At 40.4% G+C, this 23,721-nt stretch overlaps 1 protein-coding gene across 1 annotated transcript in view; it reads left to right on the top strand.

Moving 5' to 3' along the window:
* PIEZO2 (piezo type mechanosensitive ion channel component 2) overlaps positions 1-23,721 on the top strand; it is a 535,104-nt gene that overhangs the window by 303,627 nt on the left and 207,756 nt on the right. The window contains exons 6-7 of the mRNA XM_075529992.1: positions 14,510-14,720; positions 15,842-16,055. Of these exons, the coding sequence (XP_075386107.1) occupies positions 14,510-14,720; positions 15,842-16,055 (425 nt within the window). The remainder of the gene's footprint in view (positions 1-14,509; positions 14,721-15,841; positions 16,056-23,721) is intronic.

The raw sequence follows: 23,721 nt of genomic DNA, 5'->3' as shown, positions 1-23,721 counted from the left end.
GAACCAAAGTCTAATAATTTCTGAATTCACAACCTTAGACATCTTCTGCTTCAAAAAGAACAAAAAAGAGAAATCTGCTTCCCACCAATTTGAAATGTAAAAAGGCCCCAGAAAAACAAATCACCACTGAAGAACAAAGTAAGAACCCTCTCACTAGTATACCTAGTATACTAGTATATAGCTACGGTAGACAAAAATGTCTGCAACAGGTAAAATGACAGACCAAGAGAACAATGGAATAGAATTGAGGCCCAGAAGCAAACCCATCCATCCATTGACAACTTCTCGGTAACAAAAGGCCCAAAATCACCAAATTGGAGATCGTCTCTTTAAAAAGGGTAATGGAAAAACTAGATATCTATTTGTAGAAAATTTAAACAAGATACATATCAGACACCATATATAAAAATGAACTAGAGACGGACCAAAAAGCTAAACGTACTTACTATTAGGGTGTTGATAAGTATTTTAAGTAGTTGAGTACAAAATCAGTGATCTGAAATGTAAAACTTCGCCTAATTCACAATTTAAAATGATTTTGAAAAAATTCCAAATGAAAAATCTAAAACTACACAGATCAGTAAATAAAGATTATAGGTAAACACTTGGGAGGTATTCACTTTTTAGAACAATGAACATTTCATGAAATATCAAAAGGGCAGCATTTGCCCAAGAATAATTTAGTGGGTGTAAAGGGTTAGGAAAGAAATACTCCCCGCCATCAAGTCAATTCCAGCTCAGAGTGTCCCCATAGGACGGGGAGAACTGCCCCTGGTTTCCTGAGGCTGTCGAAGCCTCATCTTTCTCTGGGGAGCAGCTGGTGGTTTCAAACTGCTGACATTGTGATTAGCAACCCAATGTGTAACCACGATGTCACCAGGGCTCCTCTTAGGAAGTAAGGGGACATGGAAATGGGAAAGAGAGTACTGAAGTGGAATAAGTGGTATTACGTTGTGGGGTTAAACAAAATACATAGGAATTGTTCAAAGGAAAATTCATTTGTTCTATAAACCTTCACCAACAATGTTTTGTTCTGTTTGTCACCATTGCTGTGGGTAAAATGTATATTATCATAGTCCATGCCAATATTGTGCTATGTTTATGGCTGATGGTAAAAGATAATTAGAATTAAAATAATTATAATTAAATAGAAACTACTCAAATATTAGGGTCCTAAAAAAGGGTAAAAGTTTGAAAGGAAGTTTAAATTATAATACATGTTTTTACATTTTCATCTTTAAGTATTTACTATTTTAATAGTAATGTTGCATAAATAACCTTGTAAGGTCCAAGGTGGGTGAAAGTAAACTCAAGTAAACTCAATAACTGAAGAAGGCTAAGCTTAAAAAAAAGAAATAGAAGTTTAAGATTTTTTTTTCTCATTTTTTTTTATTTTAACACTTTATTGGGGCTGATACAATTCTTTTCACAGTTCATACATATACATACATCAATTGTATAAAGCACATCTGTACAGTCTTTGCCCTAATCATTTTTTTCTCTTTTCTTCTTTTACATTTTATTAGGGACTCAAACAACTCTTACCACAATCCATACATATACATACATCAATTGTATAAAGCACATCCATACATTCCCTGCCCCAATCATTCTCAAGGCTTCTCAGTCACTTCCTGCCATCATGTCAATACTGACTCATAGAGACCCTGCTGTGGGTTTCCAAGCCTGTAACTGTTTACAGGAGTAGAAAGCCTAGTCTTTCTCTGGCAGAGCTCCTGGTGGTTTTGAACTGCCCACCCTGTGGATTGCAGCCCAACATTTAGGCACTACACCACCTGGACTTCTTACACTTCTTATCAAAGATAACAATTATTTAAAAATAACAAAAAGCCTGTAGAGGTACAGGCTATTTATTTAGGACTTGGACAACATTAAAGCGTGATCAATTCTCAAATTGTTTTAGCCAAATTTAGATACTGACTTTCAGCCTCTTAGCAAGTTCTTGTCCACCAAGTGGCTCAGGAAGAACAAGGTGGCAGTGACTCTTCGGAGCTGAATGTACAAATGTTTCCCAGAAAAGAGGCCCACATCATCGTCTGTCACTTTTTCAGTCAAAGACAGAGACCAGGTTGATTCAAAAACTCTTAAGTTTATTTTTGCAAGTGCTGGATAAAGGAAACAGTACATTTTGCTACTGCCTCCAAATTGCTCCAAAGTTCCAGCGAAAAGAGAACAAGTTATATGTGCCAAACAGTGTAACAAAAGAAGCAGGGGATCACAGCAAATAATCGATCAGACCACCAACTTACATCTGCTTTCTCCAAGGTTGCTAGACCACCACCCTCCCCTGAGGTCACTTGCTCCATGGTTGATCTAAATGACCTTAATTAGAAAATCCTTATGGATCACTGTTAAATTTAAAATGACTCTTACTGCAGGGGAAGGGACTGTTACATTTTGAATCTTTTGCAAATGCATCTTAAATTTTGTTATATTTCTAGCATTTATAGTTAAGGCAGGCTAACTCATACCCTCTATCGCAAAGATATATTTTATATACACGAGCAAAATGAATCTGAGTCTGAAAAGAATATGAGGCAAATCTGTGTGTAAGCAAGAAAAATTAGTTTCCTTATGGAGGCTCCAAAATGCTTCCTGCTGCTTATAAATCTTGCATTTTGAATTTTGGAGTGTTTGGATTTTAAGGATACTTTGAAAGAATCGTGTTTGTTGGCATTGTTTCTCCTTTCATTTATCTCAGTGGAGAAATGGCGAGAGGAATGCCCTGGTGCCTGGAAGCGTTCCCTTTTACAGTCCAGCACTGTTTTCATGAAGTAGGAACTAACCCCGGGAACCGACCTGTGCGGCCTTCCTTCTCTCTGACACCCTTGGCCTTTTCTGTTACTTCAGGATGAGGCCCAAGCTGTCTTCCGTAAAGGTGGTCACAATTACAGACTTCTATCTGATGTGGGACCCTGGCTACCCCTTTGTGTGTTACAGAGCAGACCTCCTGAAGGAAGCCATGCTTCCTCCCGTGCCACTGAAGGTTCTCTTAAACTGACATAGTAGGACTGGTTCATTTGTCACTCTGAGAGGGACCAGAGATGCCGTCCAGACACCCTTCCAAAGTCAAGTCTCTGTAGCTGATCTTGTGCGTTCTACTCAGGACACGTATCACAATCTGTAATTATTCTCCCTGCTGCTAGTTAGTGGTGTGTGAGCTATTCCCTTGCTGGACGGTTAGCCCCATAAAAGACAGGGTCATATCCATCTTGTTCTGTATTGCAGCTCAGAATGGGGCAAACTAATTTTTTATTTGACTCACACATTCACTGGGTTAATGAATTATTTAGGCACGCCCTAACATGGATGCTTGCACAAAGCAATGCAGATTATGAAACAAAGCATCAAAGCGCTGGAGGAGGACAATAGCAAAAGCTTTGGGCCAGGATTAGCTATAGAAACTTGTGCCCCGCACTCAAGCCACCATCTGGCGAGGAACCCAGGTGCAGGGCTGTGGACCCATCAACTGGCCCTGCTAACTCTGCCTTTAGAGTGGGGGACATTCTGAGTTCCTGGTGTGGGATTTTTCTTTTACTTCTGGGATCTCGTATCCTTATTTTGTAAATAGTTTTCTATAAATAGGAGTTCTTGGTTGGTACAACTGATTAGTAGGCGTAGCTACTAACCGCAGAAAGTCTTGGCGGCTCCAGTTCATCTGAGTGTGTACCGCGGAAGAGAAGCCTGAAGATCTGCTGAGGAATCAGCATAGCTCTACTGGAACAGACGGGAAGTTACTGTGGGTTGGAGTGGAATTCTTGCGACTGCTATTTGTTTGTTACATGGATTTGTTTTCCATGGTGGGGTGAAGCCTCTCCAGGGCCTCAATAGACTTCTGGCCCTGCTTTGGGCCTGGCACTGGCTCGGCTGGATCAGAGCCTGTGCAGGTGGAGACAGCTGAGGGGAAGAGGGATGAAGGCCTGCGGAGAGCGGGTTGTGAGAGTGAGTGCTACGTGTTCGAAAGCAGGTGGGACATGGATCAACCTTTGGGCGTGGTGATGCTAGAGGTGTGACTCCCGTTCACATTGTAGTCTCTCTCCAGGAACTGGCTACAGATAGGGTCGCGGAGCCACAGTCAGGAAAGACTTCTGTGCTCAAAGTGCTGCTTTTGTCCCCACCATGTGAGTTCCTTCCTTGGGGGTGGAGAGGGGGGGGCGTTGGCATTGGCAAACTGAGTTCGATCCTAGAAGAGGAAATGGGTGACTCATGGGTTCAGTTGTTGGTTGCAGCGATCATCGTAACCAAAAGCAAGCGGGACGAATGTGTTTGTGTGCTTATTTACACCTGTGTGCACACTTGCATGCTTGTGTGCAGTGTTTGAAGGCTGATTGATTGGATTTTACGGTATTCCAGTAAGTGCCTTTAAAAAACTTATTTGGAGGAGGTGAGGATTAAAGGAAAGTTGAGATCAAGGAATTCAAGACAGAAGAAAACGTTTTGAAACTGATTGTGGTAGCAACTGTACAGCACTGCTTGCTAGGACTGAACTATGGAATGGTAGGATGTCTGTGTTCACACCTAAAATAATGGTTTTGGGGGAAAAATCTTTAGGGAAAAAACTCTCTAATTCTCATGTAAATGGCCAATCCAAATGATGATGCAAATTATTTTGGAACTCTATGGCAATTTCTAAATCAGGGTTTGACCTGGGAAGTTTTTAAAACGATTGCCTCAAGACCACTTTCAGGTTAATTAAATTAGAATCTTGGGGATGGGGTTGGGTGATAACAGGACTGTTGCTTTAAAGTCTCTATGTTCTGTACCCCTCGGTGTGCTGCATAATGCACAGCCACATGGCTCTTGCTTGCTCAGGGTCCTCTAAATCTGTGTGTCCTTGTTGGTGGTGGTGTTAGATGACATTGAGGTATTTCAGTCTAGTAGGCACCCTACAGAACAAAACACCACATGGTCCCGTACCAGCCTCCCAATCTTTTCAACGTTTGAGCTAATCTTTGCTGACACTGTGTCAGTCAGCCTCCGTGAGGGCCTTCCTCTATTTCACAGTAATCTTCTTTACCAAGCATGGGGCCCTTCTCCAGGGACTGGGCCCTCCTGGTAACAAGTCCAAAGATTGAAAGACCAAGTCTCACCATCCTCCCTTCTAAAGAGAAACCCAGCTTGTTCCTTCCAAAAATGAGTTGTTCGTCCTTCTTGCATATTCCATGGAATATTCAGAATTCTTTGCCAACCCTGCAATCCAAATACATCAATTCTCCAGTTTTCTTTTTATTTTTCAATCATTTTATTGGGGACTTTTACAGCTCTTATTACATTCTATACATCCATCCATTGTGTCAAGTACATTTGTACATATGTTGCCATCATCATTTTCAAAACATTTTCTTTCCACTTGTGCCCTTGGTATCAGCTCCTCATTTTGCCCCTCCCTCCCCCACCCCTTCCTCTCTCATAAACCCTTGATAATTTTTTTTCCATGTCTTACACCAACCACGGTCTCCCTTCACCCACTTTTCTGTTTTCTGCCCCCTAGGGAAGGGGTTATATGTTGTTCATTGTGATCAGTTTCCCATTTTCCACTCACCTTCCCTTACTCTCCTGGTATTGCTACTCTCATTACTGGTCCTGAGAGTTTATCATCCTAGATTCCCTGTGTTTTCAATTGCTATCTGTACATCCTCTGGTCTAGCTGGATTTGTGAGGTAGAATAGGGGTCATGATAGTGGTGGGAGGGGTGGTATTAAAGAACTCGAGGAAAGTGTATGTGTATATGAGGCTTGTGAACATAGTACAGCCAGGAGAAGGTGCACTGTAGTCCTCAAAGCCACCTCTTGGCTCCTTAACTCTTTAAGGAGGTGTTGTGCAGCACATTTGCCCAGTGCGGTACACTTTGATGTTTAACTGCTGCTTCTAGGAGGGTTGATCATAGCCACATGAAAATGAAATGCTTTACAACTATAATATTTTCTACATTGATCATGATGTTATATATTGGCCCAGTTGTGAAATTTTTTACATTTTCCATGTTATTATATTCCATATTGAATATTGGGTGTTGTTTTTTATAATCCTCAGTAAGTACTTCCATTCCTCTTGGTCTTCTGCAAACAAGGTTGTGTCGTCTTCATTTTGCAGATTGTTCATGAATCTTCCTTCAATCATGATTCCCAGTCTTCATATACACTCACATCAAATAGACTGACCTCGTATTTTGGACCAGCTTAGTCTTCATATAGACCAAATTATCAGGGCATTTGCTCAGCATATCTATTGGATATGTATGGTGAAAAGTGCAATACTGACACAAACATTCACTGCTTGTAAACCATGCACTATCCTCTCCTTCAGTTCAAAGTTTTGTCTCCTGGTTCCTGTACAGGTTCTACCCGGGCACAATTAAGTATCGGGGCATTCCTGTTCTTTGAAATATTATCTAAATTTCTTCTGATCCATACATTTGAATGTCTTTGCATAGTCCACATAAAAACACAGATAAACGTTTTTCTCGTATTTTCACTTTTAGTCGAGCTCTATCTGATATAAACCATGACATCCTCACTCCACGTCTCTTCTACATATGGCTTGAGTATCCGGCAATTCCCTATCGGTGTACTTCTGCAACAGTTTTTAATTCTCTGTAACAAAATTTTACTCTTAAATGCTATTAATGATATTGGTCCCTAATTTCAGCATTCTGTTGGATCATTTTTCCCAGTGATGGGCATGAATACTGATCTCTTCTCGTCATTTAGCCAGGTAGCTGTCTTCTAAATTACTTAGCACAGACCAATGAACACCTTTGGTGCCGCATTAATTTGTTGAAACATTAATTTGGACATATTATCAGTCTGCTCGTAGAGCCCTGTGTGATATCAATGCCTTCAGGGAAACTTGGGCTTTCTCATTTCATATCATTTGTTCTTAATCACATGCTACTTTCTGAATTTGTTGAACATTTGATCAATTGATTATTTTGGGGACATCAATTTTGAGTCTATATTCCATTTTCCATACTTCTTGCATCATTCAATATTTTGCCCACAGAGACCTTTAATATTTCAACTCAAGGCTTGAATATTTTCATCAATATCTCAGCTAGAGAAATGTGTGTTCCTCCTTTCTATTTTTCTAACTCCAGGTCTTAGCACATTTCATTATACCTTACTTTGTCTTACAGAACCACTTTCTGAAATATTATGTTCAGCTATTTTATTTCATAATTCCTTTCTTTTGCTTTAGCTTTTCCATATTCCATGGCTGGTTTTGGAATATTTTCTTACATCCGTTTTTGTTTTTTTCTTTCATTTTTGTCTTTTGAATGAGCTTTTTATTTATTCATATATGGCTTTCTTTCTGTCATCTCACAACTTGGCTAGTCTTAGGTCATTAATGTTTAATGCAGCAAACCTATTCTCTAAATTCTTGTGGGATATACTTCAGATAGTCATTTGGATCTTACAGGCATGTGTTAATTGTCATCAGCTTCAACTTGAACTTGATTATGAGCATTGATCATCTGCTCTGCATTTTCCTCCTGTCCGTGTTCCAAATGATGATATATAGTTTCTCCCTGCTCTTTTTCCACAGATGAGGCTATTGGATTCTTGAGTATTCTATCTAGTGAGATCCATGTGTGTAGCCACTGCTTGTATTATTGAAGTATTTGAAATAATAATTTCTCCTGTAAAGTTCTATCATGTGATCCTCACTAGTTTTGTTACCCAGGCCATATTCTCCAATTTCATTTTTATTTTCAGCTTTTAAAAGTTTTTTTTTTATTTTATGCTTTAAATTTTTTTTATTTTTCTGCTTTTTAAACTTTTTATTTAGGTTTTCTGTTTACAGCTTTCACATTCCAATCACCAGTAATTGTCAACATATCTTATTTATATCTGATGATTTTAAGGCTGCACAGTTGGTAGAATTCTTCAATGTCCTCATCTTTGGCCTTGGTAGTTGATGCATGAATTTGGATCATGGTTTTACTAACTGGTCATTGTAGAAAGATGGATATTATCCTATTACTGACTGCCGTGTGCTGCAGAGTAGATCTTGAAATGTTCTCTTCCAGTTGTCATTCCCCACCTCGTTGGTTAGATGATCATCTGTTTCAACATGGCCACTGGCAGTCTGTTCTGGCTCATTATTGCCTTGTATACCTGCTATTATGTGTTCCATTCATTTTTTAATGACTTTAAATGCCCCTAGGTTGATACTTTATACATATTCTGCAGGCCAAGGGAGCAAATGATGATGAGGGAAACCTGCTCCCTCCATGTCATTCAAATCGACTCCTCTTTGAGCAATCACCCTTGCCCCAGTCTTATTTGAGTGCCTTCCCACCTAAGGAGTCTCTGGCAGACCACATTTTGCTGCTATTCTTAAGGTTTTTACTGGCTACTGTTTTTCAAAAATAATTACATGTTTCTGCTTATTCCGGAAACTGCTGACACCTGTCCCCTATGGATGACCCTGTTGGCCATGGAACTGTGTGGCATAGTTTCCAACATCACAGCAACTCTCGATTTGCCACAGTGAATTTGTTACCTGAAACATTGTACTTTTATACTCTGTAGATGGTAGTTAAAGTATCATTCTGCGTAATCAAATCCCAAATAAAATAGGGAATATGTAAACTGCTTAGAAAAGTCTGAGGAGTGCATCTTTGGAAAACAAGTGTAACAACAGAATAAAATGCCTGCATCATCTGTAAGCTACTGTATTGTCAGGCTTATTTACCACATGTGCTCTACCCAATAAATCTAGCTGCTTCCCTCTGCCTTTTGCTTTTGGTAAGAGCCCTGTACCTAATGAGTCACATACTTCGTCTCCAACCTCGAGGGTGGTTGAGATGAGCCTGTGCCGTTGAGATAATTTATTAACTCTTCATAATAAACAATGAATATGTCACATGTCACTTAAGAAAAATGTTTCCTCTGCTTCCCACAGCTTTTGCCTCTTCACATGGGACTCAGATTCACCTCCACAGATTGTTTCTTAGTTCAATGTTAACCATATGGAAGAGGAAACTGGGTTTCGATGGAAACCTAAAGAAGTTTCCATAAATAACTTATTCCAATATAAGCCAATTAAGAGAGCCTGCCTAAGATATGACCCATAATATTTTCAAATTTGCTTATTCAGCTGAGTCCTTTATAGAGAGCTGGTTTCTCGGTGGTTTGCAAGTATCCACTAATGTCTGGGTCTCAGGCGAGCCACTCCAGGGTGACTGAGGGAAGGTCTTTAATACATTGGGATCCATGCCCAGATCGCCTGAGTTCGTATGTTTGGAGGAAAGCCTGAGACAGTGCACTTTTCAAGTTCCCAGGTCATCCTATGACTTTTTAACAGAGACGGACTCTTCTTGTGGTTGGAGGCAGATCAATGGATGCTTGGGCTTTCCCAGAAGTAATTTATTGTGCCTTCTTGGTCCAAACTTGAGTGTGAAAAGGTAAAACTTAGTGATTTGGACTGTACCGGGTTGTGGCTTGGTGAGATGACTGCTATGAACTGATAGTGGAGAGGCAGGTTTATGAGGAGACCTTCATTCTGTGCAGAGACTAGGCTGCCCTTCTGCTAAGTTAGGCCTTGAGCGCCGAGACATAGCATAGTTTTGATTTTGAAACAAGAACTTTGAAAATATAATTTACTTTTTCTGTTGAAAAATCTGTATGCAAGGCATACACACAGCCACCCTTTTCAACTGTGTGATTCAGTGACGTTAATTACAGCCTTGGAGTTGCATCACTAGTTTTGCTTTCTTTTACTGAGTTATTTCTCTCCTATTGACATAAATTCATTGCTAATGGCCCTGTCTAGTATTTACAGTTGCTCTTGTCCATTTATTCTCATACAGATAAGCCTAAAAAGAGCACAGTGTTCAAGGCAGGCATTTTTCACTAGTGAACCTAAAGGGCAGTGGTTTTAGGAAGACTTCAGGGGATATTTTTGGATTAAGGATTGTCATAAAGCAGTAGTTTCAGGTGTTCCTCCAGCTGCCATGATTACCAAGTGTGGGTTTCATGTAAAATTCTGTTCTGCATTTTCTCCTTTTAGAGCAGTGGTTTTCAACCTGTGGGTCGTGACCCCTTTGAGGGTCGAACGACCCTTTCCCTGGGGTTGTCTGATTCATAACAGTAGCAAAATTACAGTGATGAAGAGTAGCAACGAAAATAGGTTTATGGTTGGGGGAGGGGGGGTCACCACAACATGGAGGAGCTGTATGAAAGCGTCTCGGCCTGAGGAAGATTGAGAACCAGTGTTGTAGAGAATCCTTCTGTTTAGAGAGCTGTTGTGAACATATCAAAGAAAGCGTCATAGCGGCACACGGGGAGCTGATATCAAGGAGTTGAAGAAGAAAGAAAATGTTTTGAAAATGATGGTGACAATTGTACGATTAGGCTAGATCTAATTGGAATTGTGGACTGTCAGAATGTCTTGAAGAGCTCCCAGTAACACGGCAGGAAGAAAGAACTATAAAGCACGTTTCTTAAAATCGGTTCCTGCTTTTTACAAGGGCCACTATTGTATATAGTATTTTACTCGTTAAACTGTAAAGGGCTCATTCTCTGTGTGACTTTTTAAGATTTTCCAGGAGCCAGGGGGATTCTCTTTATTGCTATTCTGTCTTCTGAATCCCTGGTGGCACAATAGGTTAAGCATAGGCCTGTTAACTACAAGGTCAGTAGTTCAAATTGACCGCGGGTCTGCTCTTGTAAGTATTTACAGTTTCAGAAACCCTCAGGAGCAAGTCGTCTCTGACCTACAGGGCCCCTCTAAGTTATAACGGACTCGCGGGCAGTGGGTTATTCTCTCTTCCCTGAAGGCCAGAATCAAACCTGATCCAAAAACAGCAACTGATTGCAACTCTAGCAAGCAAGCGGTTTATGAGTCAAGGTGTGAGGTGGAGCTGGTATTCATGCAGAGCGCCAGTGGTAACCCTCCGTCAGACAGCGCGCAGGGGAAGCCTGCCTGTTAATCAGCCCCCTCCACGTGACAGATTGCTGCTCCCCCTCTGTCCAGACAGGAGGCGCTCAGAATCTACCCTCTCTTTCCCTTAGCGAGACACTTTTGAAAAGCCTTTCCAACTTGAGGCCTTGGGGATTCTGGTTTTAAAAATGTTGAAAACCATAAACTACAGTGGTATGTTTATAAAAATTCACAGGGGCCCCTGGGCTGTCTAAGAGAGGCCAGGGAAATGCATTTTCATAACCCCGCAAGGCTTCTGGACTAGAGGTTTCTATTTGATTTAATCTACATCCGTAGCAATTCTGTAATTGAATAACAAGCCATTTATAAAAGTTACAAGTGTGTTTCTCACAGTGACCCAGGCAGCCCTGTATTCTCCGTCTTTTTTTTAAGTACATTGATGGAAAATTCTGACCAAGCTTCCTGCCTCAGTAGAGATGTTTAATGTGGTACCTCTTACAAGGGAGAGGCTTACTGAGTCGTATATTTGTGTCTGCATGGAATGGGGTGTCACAATGGTAGCTTTATTGGGAGTATCTTGGCAGGGATGCTTCATGGGACATAGGGAGGAATCTGGAGAGGACAGACGGGTGATCAACCAGTTCTCCAGACCTTCAAGTTTGTGAACCAGGCCTCCAGGGGGATACGGGTATCATGTACAAAAAGAGGAACTAGGGCCTGTTGTTCTAGGCTCTCTGCACAGTCTCTGTATATGACAGTGTTTATAGGCAAAGAGATGGGTGTGAGGTTGAAGGGACAGAGTGGGACCAGGGTAGAGCATGTCGGGGCTTTGCCCAGGGAACTTCATCCTGACTCAGTACAACCCATATTCCAGTGAACACCCCCAAACCTACCAACTGCTCCCATCTTTGTACAACCCTCCAGAAGTTTCTCTCCACTCCAAAATCCCAAACTCAAGTGAAGAGTTCTGAAAGACATCCTAGAAATGTTGATTCTAAACTCCTCAGCTGCTACGCCTTTAAGTATTTCCATCAAGGCAAAAATAAAGAAATTTATCATTTTCCTCCCTATTGGAAGCAGTATGATATCTTTATTGGTTTAGTAAATTAATAGCAGGTCTTAGTATATGATGAATGATTTACATAGCTTATAATCCAATAAAATCTGCCACACCTCAAGCTCCAATAAATAACTTCCTGCCATCAGATCAATCCCAACTCCCTGTAGTAAAAAGTACAATTGCCCTCGTGAGTTTCCAAGGTTGTAAATAATTTACGGGAGTAGAAAGCCTCATCTTTGTCCCATGGAACACCTGGTGGTTTTGAACTGCTGACCTTGTGGTTAACAGCCCAATATACAACCCACTATGCCACCAGAGCTCCCCAAACTCCAATAGCTGTGGTGAATATTACTGTCAGAACTCAGAATCTGAAAATCAAACACCTAAACCAAAACTCACTGTTACCCAGTTGATTCCAACCCATGGTGACCCTCTAGGATTGAGTCCCAGGAGCAGACAGCCTCGTCTGTCTCCCTGGAGTGCCTGTGGTTAGCAGCTCAGCGCGTAGCCCACTCAACACCAGGACGCCTCTCTGAAAATATGGGACCCTCCCATGTTGCCGACACCCTTCCTTCCGCAAGGGCAATGAATCTTCCTGAAAATTCCGAGCTGTGCACACTTTGATCAGAGGTGGTCTCCCATCCTGTGGGAAGAAGGCAGGGAAAGTTATTTTTGTTTTGAAGAAAGAATTATTGATATTTTAAAAGTGTAAACAACAAATTAAATGCCCATTTAACAATTATATGCATATTGTTCAATGACATTGGTTACATTTTCCACATTGTGTCAACATTGTTCATCTTTTATTTCTGGTTGTTCCATTTCCATTAAACCAGCCTCCCTCTGCCAACATTCTTATCTATGCCTGAGGGGAAATGTTGACAGTTCGGTCTCATGGAATCACTACTATCAAGTCCATTCTCACCCATAGCAACCTTAAGGGACAGGGTAGAGTTGACACCCACCCCCATCCCCAAGTGGCTGGTGGTTTCTAACAGCTGACTGTGCAGTTAGCAGCCCATCAGGTAACAACTGCACCATCCAGGGTTCCTTTGGTCTATATAGCTGATTTGTTTAAAGAACCCTGGTTTTATAGGTGTTTACCTTATGAATCTATTGTTTTTATGTGCGAGTAGTTTCTGAGTATGATGTCAATATCCAAACTAAGCACACTGAGAGAGTAATTCTAAAATGGGGGTGGGATGGGGTAGAGGCCAGTCTTGACCCTTTATACCTTAAATAGAAGTCTGCATGGGACCTAAAACCTTGTGGGGCTCTCAGCCAGCTCCGTTTTTGCAATCACAATTAGCCTGGGAACTATGGGGAGGGGGGGTATAAAAGCTGCATGTGTCTAAATCTGACTCTTTTTGTCTTCAGACAATTGTTTCTCTCTGCATCCTTTAAGAAACCCCAAGCCTTCCGGAGAAGCTCTAACATTTCCAGAAATGTTCCAATTCATTCTTTTAAACCAAACAGAACAAAAAATACCTTGAATCTCATTTAAAATAATAAATGGAATAAGTGAATGAAGTGGTTTTCTTATGGAAATGCTAAAGCATCAAATTGCCCAGGAGTAAGCCCTAAGAGTGCTCTTGGAAAAGGATAACATAGGAAGTGACTGCATATTTAGCTACGTGACCCAAGTTCTCATCCTCTCATGGGCAGGAAATACTAAAATAGTGAATGAAGATAAACTTCAGAAACAAAGGGATTTCCTGAGCACTGATCATGCCCACACTTTTGGTGAAAGCAATGTATAGTTTTATCGAAATCTCCAGTCATTTTGGTGACAAACTGAACATTTGAAGACCCAGAGCAAAGATATTTTAAAAATCATTTTATTGGGGGTTCTTACCGATGTTATAACAATCCATATTCAATTGTATTAAGCACACTTGTACATACGTTGCCATCATCAATTCCAAAACATGTTCTCTCTACTTAAGCCCTTGGTATCAGCTCCTCTTTTTTTCCCTTCCCCACCCTCTTGAATCCTTGATCACTTATGTATTATTATTTCATAGTTTACACCGTCCATTGTTGATAGACGATTCAGGCAATTTCGTCTGCCTTTTAAAAATGAGAGCCTATACAAATGAGAGGAACCCTGTTGTAGTGATTACAAATTGGGCTGCTAACTGCAACGTCAGCAGTTCAAAACCAGCAGTCACTTTGAGGGAGAAATATGAGGCTTTCTTCTCCCAGAAAGAGAAGCAGTGTAGGAAAGCCACAGGGGCAAAATTCCACCCAGACCTTGAGGGTCACTGTGAGTCCGAATCAGCTTGATGGCAGTGAGTTTGGAGTTTTGACTTGTGAGGTATGTTGTTTTTTACCTGTTTACTTCTTTTTTTGTTGTTTACGTTAGTTGTGGGGACTTAAACCCAAACTTTCCAAGCTCGGGCAAGCTTTCTTTGATTGTGAAGTTTTGCTCCTGGTTTGTAAAACATTCACCTCATTGACCAGCCCTGATATTCCTAGCCATATAAGTTACTGAGAGGCAGAGCTCTGGATTGAAATGTTTTCTATTTTTCATTTATTTAGACGGCAGGAGAAAAAATAGACTCGGAGGAGGCATTGATATATGAAGAGGATTTAGATGGAGGCGATGGTGTTGACGGCGAGTTGGAAGAAAGCACGAAATTAAAATTGTTCCGCAGGCTTGCCTCTGTAGCTTCCAAACTGAAGGAATTTATTGGCAACATGATAACCACTGCTGGGAAGGTCGTGGTGACAATTCTACTTGGTTCATCGGGTGAGTGTCCCTTCTAAGAGCAGGCTAAAAGACACAAGCAGCGCTTTGGCAAGGAACAGGATGGTGGAAGAGAAAACTGAAAACCAAACAGTTCTATTTCATGACATGAAATCATGACTGAGCTTTTGTGAAATGGCCTCATTTACAAACCACCAAATCATACAAGGATGTTTTGATGATTTTGTCCACCTCTGGGAAGCGATCTTTTTCCATATCTTAGTGACCACACTTGCTATTTATTCTTAGTCCGAAAGAGCGACTACTCTTCTTCCGTAAGCCCCCTGGATGATCATCTCTGTCCCCGAGTGAATGAGTCATGACCTCCACATGTGCTTTCTAAAGGTACATGTTTATACTAAGTCCATCTTAAGTTAACTCTCCATGATATAATGGTGTTTTCCCCCTAAACTAGATTATAATCTTCCAGTGCAGACAGTCACTTCCTCTGAATTTTGGCAGCAATTCCATCGCTGCATGCTCTTGTTCCTCTAGCTCCGGCTTTCACTGCATTTTTCACAGGGTTCCTGAACTAGTTGCTAAATCCATTGAAAGCGATTCACCCAGACTGCTTATCTGAAAGTTCACAAGATATAGTGATTAACTGTTTTTAATAGGAAAGAAAAAGAGGAACACAAATAGAATTTCTCAAAAAGAAAAAAAAGTACAGTTTTCTAATGAGGCACCACTTCAAGTGCCCACGGAGGAGACTTCATGTCTAGCTTTCTCACAATAAAAGCATAACACATTCTGCTATGTCAGTGACAGCAACCCAAACCCACTGCCATGGATTGGCTGCCCACTCACGGTGATCTCATAGGGCAGAGTAGAACTTCCGGGGGTGTCCAAGACTTTAAATCTTTAAATGAGCAGACCGTCCCATCTATCTCCTGTAGAGGACCTTGTGATGTTGATGCTCCACCTTGGTGGTGGGCAGCCCAGTGCTTACACCCCCAGCATCACTCTTTCTCTGGATGATATAATCACATGCGCTAACAGAAAATAAACCCGGTCAATTCTAAACCATTCATGACGTCAATGAACACAATGAGTTACTTGTACTGAACGGTGCGTTGTTTTCCAGTTGTATCAAATGCTTCATGATTTCCATTCTTCCCCTTCAGGTATGATGTTACCGTCTTTGACCTCGTCTGTGTATTTCTTTGTATTTTTGGGTCTCTGCACCTGGTGGTCCTGGTGCCGGACTTTTGACCCACTGCTCTTCAGCTGTCTGTGTGTTCTGCTGGCTATTTTCACCGCCGGGCACTTGATTGGGCTTTACTTGTACCAGTTCCAATTCTTTCAAGAAGCAGTTCCGCCCAGCGACTACTATGCAAGGTAAGAGAACTAGCATTTCACATCTCCCCCGCCCCTCACCCACGTGGTTTGGATTTGGGATTGGGAACTTTCAAGGTTTCTTCCTGATGATGACTGCTGTATTAAGAAGAGACAGAGATTAAGGCATTGCTATATTAAATATTGCTATATTCAGAGACACTGGGGACCTGCCAACAGTGCACCATAAGGCCAGGTCAAACAGATCTTGCACAAAGGACCACGCATGGGGCACCAAACTATCGGACAAGGGGAACATCCGAATAACAATGATCAAGTGATTATAAGACATTTCGAATAAAAGTTAAATTTGCATTTTATTTCAGTCTCCTTAGAAGCCCACCGTAAGAGAAAGAGAGCATTTACATGGGAAATATCTAAGAAGTTACCATGATTGGAAGTGGCTATGACACCAGCTCCTTATTGTGCAAATGAGATTTAAACAAGAATAATTAATTTTAGAAGCCACTCTAGGAATCTCATTTGATGAAAAGAAATGATTCTTTACAGAAAAAAAGACAGTGAATAGCATCAGAACATTACAATTTTCGGTCCTTAATGAAATACTTGATTCTAAACACAACCTGAAGCCATGACTTTAAAATATTGTTGGGATGCAAGATGTTTGCACCATGACAAAGTCCAACTTCTCTGGTTATTGCAATGGAATATCATACACTGGTGACAAAAATGGAATAACTTGATATTCCGTGACTCTTGATATGATGCACTGTGAGATGTACAGCATCGTATTGTAAACATGAGAACTGCCTTCGGTTGACAGGAAACATGGTGGATAGAAAAATAGTTTAAATGATTCTAGAAAAATCCAGGAAATGGAACCCACAAAATGATCAATCTGGTCTCTTCAAGATCAAAACAAGAGTGTGTATTGGGGCCGGGGGAGGGCAAAACTATTGTAATTTAATGGATATCTAAAGAAACATTATAAATTAATGTTAAGCATGACTATATAGGTGAAAATTTGAGTATAGATTGGATGTTAACTGGCAGTATAGGATTGTTAATTTCTTAGGTACATGATTATATGGAGGTTATAGAGGACATTATCATTAATTTAATGAGATATATATATTAAATTATAAAATACAATAATGTTATTTATATACAATAAAACTGAGAGACTTTGGTAATGGGGCTGATTTATTTTAAGTGGGAGTAAAAAACACTAAATTTAGTACAGACGTAAGTTCTAGACTAAATAAGTCATTTTGTTTTGCTCAGATGTTTAATTTTGGGTTTATTGAACATAAATTGAAAAATCTATTTTATACTATTGAAAAGGCAACTTTTAAGGGATGACTTAATTGAAAACATAAGTGTGCTTTATAACACACTCCCCACACAAGCTTTAGGAGCTTTTGTGCCCTCTAAAGGCTGAGGCTGGAAATACAAGCAATTGCAGAACCAGCTTGGAGACATTTCTAAGGAACTGGCAGGTTTTATCTGTAAAGGATCAATGTTATATAGGCTCTGTTGAGGAGACTCCATTGGACTATTAGGCTACCAGTTGGGCTGTATGTTGTCTTAATCTCTCTCTGTTATCTCTCTGGGTTCTAGTATCCATCCTCCCACAGAACTCACAGACAAAACTCATGCTTATATGGTTTATTAAGGAAGGCAACCAGTTGTAACACCAGTGAGAAATGCTTAGGGTTGAGTTGCTTATCAGAACGTTTTACAGAGTTCTCCCAGATCTGCTAATAAATTCCCAAAGAGCCATACCCCTCTGCTGTAAACCTCAAGACAAAGGCATGCAGGTCAAGTTCCATAGGTCAACAAACCCAGCTACTTGGATTAAGTGCTCACAGACAGGCACCCCACTCCAGGAAGCTTCAGCCCAAGACACTCTGCTCCTGTTCCATGGGTCAGCAAACCCAACTGGCCCAATTAAATACCCAGAGAAACCCCACTCTGCAAACTAGCCTCCTGCCTAAAGGCACTCCGCTTTGCTTGCTACAGAGTGATGGGCAAATCCGTGGCTCAGTCCCATGCTCTGACTCCTGGTTCTGCTGATGTGATAACCGTCTTCTGTATCCAGAAGGTTCATTGTGAAGGGACCACAGATCTGAATAGACCCATTCAAGGAAAAGTTGTCTGGTGAGAGTTAAGTCTTTGGCTGGCAAAGCCACATTAAATACCTCACTGTCCATGCAGGCCACCCCCTGGAGGCTCTTCTAGCCACCTCCCTGCCCTACTGAGTGATTAGAGTCCCTCTTCCATTGTTGAACACACCCAGAAGATTTGGTAAGCCAGTCGCTTCATTCTTTTACCACCCCCTATTTTAAATATCTAATTTCGAAATTGCCTTCCCCTAACAGCCCATTCACTAAAGAGACAAAAATGTTTTTTGATGTCTTGGCTCTTCGTGTCTAGCTGGACCTTTACCCATTTGCATACAGTGCAGAGGAGGCCAGTCATCAAACTGCAGCACAGTGCACCAGCTCACCAACTCAAGCATCTTTCTCTTCCTTTGGGTGGGTTCAGGTCATGGACACTATACTAGCGAGTCAGATGCTTTCTTGTGGGAGGGGGAGTGGCAGGAGTAATCCCTGAGCCTTTCAGAGTTAACCTCTACTATTTTACAGCTGAAGCAATTTTGAGGTTACTTGTCAGTTCGTATCGCATTATCATCCAGAGTTCCATAAAACAGTCAGCAAAGCAGTTCTATCGGAGGGGAAGCATGGGAACCGTCTTCATGAGGAATAGAAAGGCCCCAGTCAAGTTCCTAAAAGCAATTAAGTGATCGTCCTGCTGGACTTCAGCCACTTCATTCATCAAGGTTGACGGTTTTCCCTTGCATCTCACATTAGAAGTCTCCCTTACCTTCCTTACCATGCCTCATCCTTCTGAAAAATGCTTATCTGGGGTAGTGTTTCTTTGAACATATTGATTGTAAAGCTTCCATGATTTGGAAGACGCCCACTTGAATTTTGTTCAAACTTTGATATTAGCCTTGACTTCAAAAAGTGTTCCGATCCCAATGGCACAAAATGTATTTTTTCAAGGCATCCTAATGAGACTACGACAAGTTGAGGTAGTTAGTTTATTGTGCCAACCTGGCTGATAAACACATGTGGGATTAATTGAAGGGTGGAGGGATAAATGGCCCAGTGTGCCTCACCTTTCTAGTTCTCGGGTCTCTTACTTTCTGATGGTCAGACCAGGGTGCAGCTACCTTTGCCAGTTCCCTGCTTCAGCTGGCAAGGCTCACTTCCTGCAAGACATCCCTGAGGAGAAGCCACATGGACCTATCCCAATGCAGCCATGGGTGCTGGAGCAGCCATGAGGAGACCCCTACCAGCGCTGAGATGCTTACACATTCACTGACTCCTGAAGTCGGGATCATTGCATCTGTTTTGTGAGATAGAGGAGCAGTTTGTGGATTGGTGTCAGACATAGGGGTAAATGTTGGATTTGTGGTCTTGGGCAGCACTGGATTGGGACGTTTTCTTGATGAGAACTTAACCTTGATATAAAACCCTCTCTTATATATGAGTTTTTGTGGATTTGTTTCTCTAAAGTACCCAGACTAACACACAAGTGTGTTACTGAGAAAACTTGTCTAAAGCTACCCATTGGTAGCAGGGATGTGTTTAAACACATTGTGTTTGAAGTCAGCCTGCACATAAATTAACTGGAACCCTAATAACAATACTCTTTTGATTTAGCCTCACATATTGAGCTGGGTGTTACTGCTATGGAATCAGTATATTTGAAGGATGATGTCATCAGAATGGTGGAGTAAGCTATTTCATAATCCCATACTACCGCAAAACAAAACAAAACAAAAAACAAGTGGAAACCAACAGATCAAACTTTGTTGGAATGTTAGAAAACAACCAAAGGTTTATACATGGGTCCCCAAACTTATTTGGTCTACTACCAAAATATTACTCAGCACCCCTCTAACAATTATAAATGTTTGTATTACAGCCCGTAACCCAGGATAAAATACAGGCATTTGCAGCCCCACGGGGTCTTTGCAGTATTTACTGTGGGTATCCTCAACTTTGGAAAACACTAGCTTACATCAGCCAAACAAATGCTGAATAAAGAAACGTGAAACATAACTATGGTTGGATATTATTAAATAAATTATGGTATTTTAACTTGCCCTTGCCCTACCCTCTTGCAGGATCTGTGGACTTGAAGACAACAACCCACATTCACAGTTGGGATACTATTCCCTGACTCCACAGGGATCTGAACAGACTTTATTTACAAATTATTCTGTATATCTAAACCAACCTGTTTTAGTTACACAAATAATTGAGGCAAGGTCCTTCTGCTTAACACAGTTTATTCAGTAGAGAAAAGCAATGAACTTTTGAAAACATTGTAAATCTAATGAACAACCCATAGTTGCCTGGGATAAAATATGGTTGAAGCATATACTTTACTTCCAAATTTTTCCAAGAAAAAGCTAGGGCAATTTTCTTTGTAATTGGTGCATTCAACTGCCGCCAAGCATAAAACCCCACTGCCATCAAGTCAGTTCGGATATGTGATGACTGATATACGTGGTGACTGATAAGCAGAGTCAAATTGTGCCTTCATGTTTCTAAGGTTGAACATCTCTCCAAGAGCAGATACCTTCATCCTTAACCTGCCGAGCAGCGTGTGAGTTTGAACCACCAATCTTGAAGTTAGCAGCCCAACGCTGAGCTCACTGCACCACCATGGATCTGTCAGCCATTATAAGGGGGGTTTACAATCGTGAGAGATGAATAAAAATGAAAACACAACATTTGTGTCACCTCAAAAGATTGGTGTAACATGTACACCAAACACTTAATATTAATAACCAAATTTTTACCTTGAAGAGTTAAAATATATATATATGTATGAATAGAAATAAATGGATTAAAGAATAGAAGATAAGAATCAGCAGAATTGTAAATTGTTTATTTTAAAAGATGAATTAAATGTTTAAATTTTTAGCTAGAGTAACAAAGAAGAATGAGGGACAGGGCAAACAAATAAAATGAAAGTGGAGACGTTACTTTCAATCTCACGGGGTGGGAAATGGATACAACAGGATAAAATCAAGAATTGTGTGCCCAGGAATTAGATAAGCGAGATGAAAAGGCTTGTCTGTCAGTCTGCCTCCTGTGGTGACTTACGTTGCTGTGGTGGAGGAAACTATGACACTGGTATCTCAAATAGCAGCAGGGTCAGCCAAAGTGAACAGACTTCAGCGAAGCTTCCATACTAAGAGCAAACTACAGAGAAGGAATAGGCTGTCCACTTCGGAGGAATTAGCCACTGAAAAGCTTATGGAAAGTATCAAGACATTGTCAGATCCTGAAAACCTCATTTATGCCAGCAGAACTTTGTCAGAAATAGTGCCAAAAGACGAGTCCATCAGTCAGAAATCTCTCGAATTGTGACTAAGAGCAGCCTTTTCAAAAGTCAACAATAGCTACATTTATAGAGTAAAGCCTGCAGGAGCAAAGTGTTTGGGACCTTCGTTTGTTGATGAGGTGTGATTCAAAATGAGAAGAAACAGGTGCAAATATCTATTTATAATTGGAACTTGGAATATATGCAGTATGAACCTAGGAAAAAATTGGAAGTAATCAAAAATGAAGTGGAATGCATGAAGATCAATAATCTAGGTGTTACAGAGATGACATTGATTGATATTGGTCATTTTGAATCAGAAAATCAGATGCCTTGACTCTTCTGGGAATAACATATTCAAGAGGAATGATACATTCATCATCAAAAAGGACATTTCAAGATCTTTCTTGAAGTACAATGTGATAACATAGTATCTATCTGCATACAAGGAAATCTAGAGAGTAAAACTGTTCATTGAAATCTATTCACCAATCACTAAAACTAGTGATAACAATTAGAAAAATTCTACCAACATCTTCAGTGAGGAAGAAATAGTAAAATTTTACTAAGTCCTATCAAACATGAAAAAAATTTATATTGATGATTATAATGCAAAAAATGGAAGCAAAAATAAAGTAACATTAGCTAAAAAATATAGACTTGATAGAAGAAACAAAACTGGAGATTGTGTGATAGAGTTTTACAAGACCAAAAACTTGTTCATAGCAAATACCCTGTTTCCACAACAAAGGTGATTATACACGTGGACTTCTCCAGATAGGATGCACAGAAATCAAATTGACTACATCTGTGGGAATAGGTGATGATGGAGAAGCTCGATAACAGCAGTAAAAACCAGGCCCAAGGCCAGGTGTGAAACACTATCATCAATTGTTCATATGTAAGTTCAGGTCTGTCATCCCACAGCTCATCAGGACTTCTGTCATTTGTATTCAGTGTACTAAATATGTTCTTTAGATGTTCTAAAAATTCAGGTGAGATATACTCTAGGTCATACCTTGACTCTCACATGTATACATCTTATCGCAATAAAGGAAAAGTAGTGTAAGAGTGTGGGAAACACCCATTCCTAGATAGGAGGCAAAGTTGACTAGTTTCTTAAATTTCCCTCAGAGAGGAAAATGTATTTAGGCAAAGGACCTAGACCATAAATTTAAAGTGCTCATAAAATGTGAGCATTTTGTTTATGACTTTATGACATCAGAGAAGATCGGGCTATATTTAATAGTTAAATGAAAATAAGCTTTGAAATAGTCAACATAATCACAGTTCTGGATAAACATAATTTCTACATACTGATATATATATATATCACGTTTAGAATAAAGTCCAATTTGAACAAAATGTACTGCACATGTAGAATAAAGTCCAATGGCAGCAAATTGGTAAACAGTTGAGCAACACTTGTGCCAGAAAGACTTCACAGCTCTCATGCAGAGCCCAGGCAACTCGGTGCAAAGTCCCCCCAGCTCAAAACAGCAATATAATATGAAACCTGTCGTATTTGAATTTTAATATATATGGAAATGTTCATGCATCTGACTTTGGCGTGGGAACATGTTCAAAGCACAAATAAGAAATATGGTTGAATATTAACAGTCTTTTTTTGCATAATGTAACACAGGCGAGGAAAAGAATTGAGAAGACACATAGCTAAAACCAAGATGTAACGGTCGTATTATATTCACAAGGAGGGAACGCCATAAAAATACTTATAATCTTGGTGGGGGAACAAAGAAAATATTTTAAGGTAGTTCCAGCAGTCTAATATTAAATTTTACCATATATATATATATATATATCTCACAGATGATTTCCCCCCTGTGGTTATTTAAAATAACTTGACTTTTTGACATGGGCCCTTGTTCTTTTACATGCATCGAAACCAATTCTGTTCCCGCTTGCCAGCAGTTCAATTTTAGAGATTGCAGAGTGTGGGATTTGGAAGGGATTTTTCACCATCTAGAAGCGGGTTCCAAGCTTGCTTGTTAGTCCCAACATTCTAAAGATAGAGTACGCACACCCATTCCAATAATTCATGCAGGATGGAGCAAGGGAACACCTTCTATAGGTAACTCTCAGAAAGACGGCAACGGAAGATGGGAGCAGACAAGATGGGAGCAGTTTGAAAAAGTAGCCCGAAGACAGTTTGTTTAGCCATTTTGGCGTACACTTCTTTTCTCTCTGAAAATCACTGAATCCACAGACTCCCCCATTCTACACCTGGATAATTATAAAAACAAAATTGGTGTCAAGCCTACCAAGGGCATTGAGTTCTATG

Source organism: Tenrec ecaudatus, chromosome 13 (genome assembly GCF_050624435.1).
Source record: "Tenrec ecaudatus isolate mTenEca1 chromosome 13, mTenEca1.hap1, whole genome shotgun sequence".
NCBI lineage: Eukaryota > Metazoa > Chordata > Mammalia > Afrosoricida > Tenrecidae > Tenrec > Tenrec ecaudatus.
This window is presented reverse-complemented; position numbering and strand designations above follow the sequence as displayed.